General features: G+C 40.5%; 1 protein-coding gene across 1 annotated transcript; it reads right to left on the bottom strand.

Moving 5' to 3' along the window:
• Nucleotides 1-2,348: 2,348 nt before the first annotated feature.
• On the bottom strand, nucleotides 2,349-3,314 carry LOC140247140 (2-oxoglutarate receptor 1-like). Its single transcript, XM_072326521.1, has one exon. The coding sequence runs from the start codon at nucleotides 3,312-3,314 to the stop codon at nucleotides 2,349-2,351; it is 966 nt and encodes a 321-aa protein (XP_072182622.1).
• Nucleotides 3,315-6,204: the final 2,890 nt, after the last annotated feature.

The following is a 6,204-nucleotide window of genomic DNA, read 5'->3' as shown; positions in this document are numbered from 1 at the left end:
CAAGCATTTGTGAGCAGCACTGGAAGTGGGGAGACTGCAAACCCAGCACAGCGTGTAGAGTGTGAGACATTTCCATTGCATTTTTTTACATTTTTCCTACATGCAACATCTCTGCAGGCCTGCACAAGACAAGCTTTCCTCTTCAATTAGCTTTCTCCCACACACTTTAAGGATGAGTACTGGTCACAGTCACACTGTGCTGTGCAGAAGTTTTTAAACTTCCCCTGACCCCACATAGAGGTTATTTCTGCAGAAAAAAAAGTGGCATCCATCTTCATTTCCTGCCTTAACTTTTGCTTCAGAGCCCACCTTCTACTCTATCATAGACTAATGTTGTTCTTCTTTTCCCCATCTCTCTTATTATGTCAGGGATCGTTTCTCACATCCTCTCCTGCCCCTGCCATGCCTGTTGTTTGCTGTTGCTGTTTTTCCCTATCTGCTGATACCCTAAGAAAAGCAGTGAATAGGCTCCCTGTGCAACAGAGGAATCACAGGCTGTCTACCAGCCATTCAGGACTGTGCATAATGACTGCAGTAGGCTGGTGGTCACTTGAAAATAAGGCCACACATAAAGGGACTGGATAAAGGCCTCAAGAAAGTCTTATGGAAGCATGTGTTGTCAGTGATTAATGGGCATTCTAGAGCACTGAGTGACAGTAATGAAATATCAAATAGAGATGCTATAAAGACATTAGATGAATCATTCTGTGGTCATACTTCTAGTCTCAAAATATTATGTTGATAATAGTTTTGTACTGGTGATGGCTAGGATGCCTCACCTGGTCCTGGGACCTCTCTACTAGATGGTATCTGCAAGTATTAGACTTCTATTTTGCTGTGAGTTTACAGTTGTTGGTTTTTTTTTTCTTGTGAAATGGCCCATATTACTTGTCAGATGTGTTAGTGCCCAAAGCTGTTCCTTAGAATCATAAAATCATAGAATCGTGTAGATTGAAAGAGACCTCTGAGAATATCAAGTCCAACTGTCTCTTTATTTGGTGTGAACAAATAGAGCTCCACTGAGTAAGGAAAGAGAGAAATATGAATCTCTGTTTTCTATGGATCTGGGCCATTGATACATCCATCCACTTACAAAGAATCACAAATATATAGAATCATAGAATGGCTTGAGTTGGAAGTAACTTGAAAGCCAATCCAGTTCTAAACCCCTGATACAAGCCAGGTTGCCACCCACTAGGTAGTGGACCCAGGGCCCCAACCACCTCATGGATGTGATATTCACAACTCCTCTGGGCAGCCTGTTCCAGAGCCTTACAACCCTCAAAGAGTTTTCCCCTAACATCTCACCTAAATCTTCCTTATTTTAGTTTAAAGCCATTACCCCTTGTCCCGTCACTAAACTCCCTGATGGAGAGTCACTCCCTGTTTCTCACTCCTGGTCTAAAATTAATCCACAAATAATTCTTAATAGTACAGAAAACCCTTATAGGAGTAGCCTTGTATTATTGCACCATTAATGCTCAGGAGATTATTGAAGGCACCAAGTAGGGTCTTGTTGTATAAGCTCCTTCTTAACCACCTCTTGAGAGCAATCCATCCCACTCTGTACTGGACCAGTATAAAAGTAAAGGACCTACATTCAGGTCTGTGCCTGATCTATTTACCTTTTATGGTCAATGGCGAGAAACAGGCACTTCTAGGTCATGATTCATCTTGTCTAAATGCAGGCATCAAGAATAATTAGGTGAATCACACTCTAAAAACCGCTTATTTCTCTCCACTATAGTAGAAATTTATAACAGGAGGCCAAGGTGATTAGCTTAAATATAAAGATCTACTCTGTCAAGGTCTCAAGAGAGGTGAGATGAACACTCCTGCAGGTCTAAAGTAGGTGTGATGAATTGTCCTCTGGAGCATCTCATCCCTCTTCTTTAATTAGAAAAGAAGTCAAATCGAGGTACCTAACTTAGATTGGGTACTTTACTTCTAAGTTACTAAAATTAAATGAAATTGCTCCCATCCTGAATCTGAATCTGCCACTAACAAGCAACTACTTTTTTGTTGAAAATGATTAGCTCTTCTCCAAAAGAGACATTAAGGATTCAGGAGATAAATGCAGAAAAAATTCTGAGAAATTAACTTTTTTTTTCAGTATTTTATTTCACTATTTTGTTGTCATTTTTAAGGGGGAGGAGGAAAGGGGGAGGGGGGGAGGGAGTTGTTTGTTTGCTATGATGATGTGTAATTCCAAAACACAGAACAGATAAATTCTCCTCTGGCATTGGCAGTGTGAGTCTGAGTACTCTGACTGAGGAGAAGTTCTGCCTGCCTGGTTATGGGCAGGTTTGGACTCTCTCTGCATAGCTCTTTTATGTCATCAGTCTTTTCTATTTCAAGTTCTTGTGTGTCCAAAACTTGAAGAGTGAGAAGATGGCATGCTGGAAGCTATCTCCTGCCACTACGTAGAGCAACAAGTTTCCAAATGTGTTTAATGCTGCTAAAGGTTTAGTTAGAATGAATATAAAAAGGATTGTGTTCTTGAGATTGCAGCTAGCCACTCGCACACGAAGCTCAATCCGAATCACCTGAAAGACATGGAAGGGGAGGAAGCACACATAGAAGACCACCAAGAGGACGATGGCAAGCCTGCGGGCCTTCTGTTTGTAGCAAGCCTGCGTGTGGGGCCCTGTGGCCAAGGCATGAATAATGAGTGCATAGCACAGAGTTACTGTCACCAGGGGCAAAAAGAAGGCAAATATCGTCAGCAGCCAGTTATACCATAGAGTACTGTCAAGGTCCTCTGCAGAAGATAGGTCTGGGCAGATTGTCCTGTTCTGTGTATGCCTTATGGAGATCAAGGTGCCCAAAGGGCTGATCACTGCCAGGGAAATCAACCAAATTGCTGTGCAAGTCACCACTGCCCATCTCTTCTTTTGAATAAAAAGGCATCTAACTGGGTGGACAACTACAAGGAAGCGGAAGATGCTGAAGCAGCTAAGGAAGATAATACCACTGTACATGTTGAAATAGAAGCCAAAGTGAATAAACTTGCACATGAAGTTTCCAAAAATCCAGTTATTTCCATTAGAAGAGTAGTGTATAAAGAAAGGAAGTGTAGCTACATACAGTAGGTCAGTGACAGCCAGGTTTAACATAATGATAGTGCTACCTTTCCAGGGCCTCATCTTGACAAAGTAAACAAAAATAGTCACAATGTTCCCAGGGAAGCACACCAGGAAGATTAGGCCGTAAAAGGCAGAGAGGTAGGATTTCACCTGTAAGAAATTTTCATCCTTGCAACTTGTCGAAGGGTCTGACAGAGCAGTAACGTTGTCTGTGTGTCCAGATGCCATGTTTGCAGAAATCTTCTTTAAGCTTTACAAAAATCAAATGTTTATTTTTAACTTACTGTTAGGATAAATGCATTCAATTACATCTCTTGTCATTGCAGCAAACTTCTTTATGATAGGGTTTAGTAAAGGGGAAGAAAAAGGTTTTGTTAACATACCCAGACCTGACTAGATCCCCTCCACTCCTAAGTTTGATTTCACCCTTCCACCCACTTTCTGTTGAATTTTGATAATGATTAATTTTACCTTTGCTTTATTTAACCTCCTACATTAAAGATGACAGTTGCTGCTTATGTGCAAACCTACAAGGACAGCAAACACATTTAGAGGAAACTAGAGAAAGTTCATGCTTAGGTTTTGCAAAACTGTGCATTAGTCTTAGCCTTTCAGAAAGCAAAACTATATCTACATCTTATGTTCATTAATTTGAACTCATCAGTAGACTGTAGCCATGAAATCCGAGATAGCATTCTGCTTTCATGGAAGCCAGAAAATGCTCAGCGCAGATACAGATCTCAAGATCCAATGCTCCTGTGACCTGACAGGCATGGCTTGTTCCCTGAGTATGGTCATATTCCCCTCGAGTCATCAGAGTATGAAACTGGTAGAAATGCTTTTCGAGAAGAAAAAAAATAATAATTATATATATATATATATATATATATATTTGATTGAGGCACAAAACTGATTTAAATGACTGAAGACTGTTTCTCAAAGAGCAGAAGAAAGGTGGAAAGCACAGATACTGTTAAAGGCTTTGATCTTGCTTCCCATTTAGTGCAAATTGGAACTAGATAGACTTGTCTCTGAAATGGTTTCTCATCTGCCATGGACAGTTTGGATCTCTTCACGGTGAATTCAAGATATAACCTTTCTTGATACTGTTTTAACCTGAGAGAATGGTAACCAAGGATGAAATTAACCTCATCTAACTTCAGACATAGAAACGTTAGATGTCTAAACTGCAGCCAGTCATCCTAAGTCCCTCTTTGCCATCAGGGGAGAGATCTAGTTTCCTCCAGGGCATAATGTCTTCCCATAAGAGAAGTTTCAAAGATAAATGATCAACTCTTTTGACACACCTATTTTTCTCCGCTGATGACAAAGGCAGCCCAAGGAGACTAGTTCAGACATGAACATTTAACCTTTAAACGTGTCAAGTGAAACAAGAGGCATGCCTCTGGGGATCTTCAATGAACATGGGCACATACAGCTTGATCAGGGTGCTCAGAGCCTCATCCAGCCTGACCGTGAGTGTTTCAGTGGGGCACTCCCTACCTCTCTAGGTTAGCTCAGGGTATATCAGCTTTGCTGCCAGATGAATTTGGTAAAGACTACGAAGCTTGTTTTAAATAAATGCAGATTAACCCTTCAGACAAAAGGTCAATATAAAACTTTTCTCTCTCTTGCTGCTTGGTGATACCACTGTCACGCAAATGTATGTCTTTAACAATAAGGTACATTTTAAATAAAGCTAGGTGAAATTTCCTAGAATACTTGATTTACCCTCAGTTTAGTTTCCTTGTACTCCTGATCTGTACTTCACTGCAATCTTGAACCCTCCTAACTAAAAATGGAGAAATACTGCTTACCTGAAAAGCTGCAATTCTGCTTCTAGCTTTTATTGCTGCGAACAAAGAACACTACGATGAAATGTATTTTCGTCTTCCTTACAGTGAAGCAGTTTTAAGTATGGCACAGTCAGTTCAGGTTATAGTATAGCATCAGTCACTGGCTTAGGTATAAGCTCTCAGACCTGAGCAGTTGTAGGAGCTATCTTCCGCCCCCTGTCACTCATAATGTTCTGCCTTCTGAGGGCATATCGTGGTTTACTGGCGGCAGTTCTTTGTGCTGAGATAGCCCTGTAGTATTCAAATAGCAGCAGATCACATTTAAATTAGTATGTGTGTGTTTATAAAAGAGAAAATTAAATTTATTCTCCATTTCCTGTGAAGTGAAACCCAGTCACCAAACAGAATAAGGTGTGTTACCTTTTCAAGGTCAGGTGAAATGTATTATGACATTGTTTCTTCATTAAAAGCAAATGTCTAACAAAGTCAGATTTGCAGCTCACGTAATAAATGAAGTTTTCTTTGGAAGTGATGTGCTTTTCAAGGACTGTGGTACTTTCTGCTTATTTTTGGTGACTAGATTATATGCAATTAGCACCAGCTAGTTATTAACAAGATAGCTGAAGTTGCAAACTTGCTTTCTTTTGAGCCTTTGCTTTCAGGCTTCATGATTCCCAAAAGCTGCAATTTTCCATGCTCCTTGAACCAAAAGACTGTTCTTGAATAAAAACCTCATTATCATTCTTAGCTTGAGGAACAGGATCAAAAGAGATTATTAGAAAAACCCCAAATCATAGTACCTAGCACTTTGAAACTGCTGGCTTCGATCCCTGATCTTGCAGCCTGGTCCATGCATACAGGTCCCAGCTGCCCCGCATGACCAGCAGCCTCGTGGCCTTGGTACATTTTATAGGTCCTAATCAGCGATGAGGTCTATGCGTTAGTATCAGGAGAGCAGAGAGCAAGGTTCAAGTTCTGAACAGTAGGTATGTTAGTATAGTTGCAGAGAACCACTTAGATAAGAATATTTTTAGGAAGACCATCATAATCCTGCTTGGATGCCTACACCATAGGCATGAGCTGGGAGAACATTGCTTGTTTTGCTAATCATGCTGTAGGGAGAAGAGTGGTAATAAGCACAGTTAAGATTGAAAGTGTCTAACAATCTGCTACCACTAGGGGAAGGGCATCATCTCTGTTCTTATCTGAACAAAGCATTTCTCTAGGTCAATGGCTACAGTGCTTTTAAAAAATATCCGGAGTTTCTCAATCAATGTAAAATACGTTGTTGTGTACCAGCTCAGGGATCAGCAACTGTTTAA

Source organism: Excalfactoria chinensis, chromosome 1, assembly GCF_039878825.1.
Source record: "Excalfactoria chinensis isolate bCotChi1 chromosome 1, bCotChi1.hap2, whole genome shotgun sequence".
Lineage (NCBI taxonomy): Eukaryota > Metazoa > Chordata > Aves > Galliformes > Phasianidae > Excalfactoria > Excalfactoria chinensis.
This window is presented reverse-complemented; position numbering and strand designations above follow the sequence as displayed.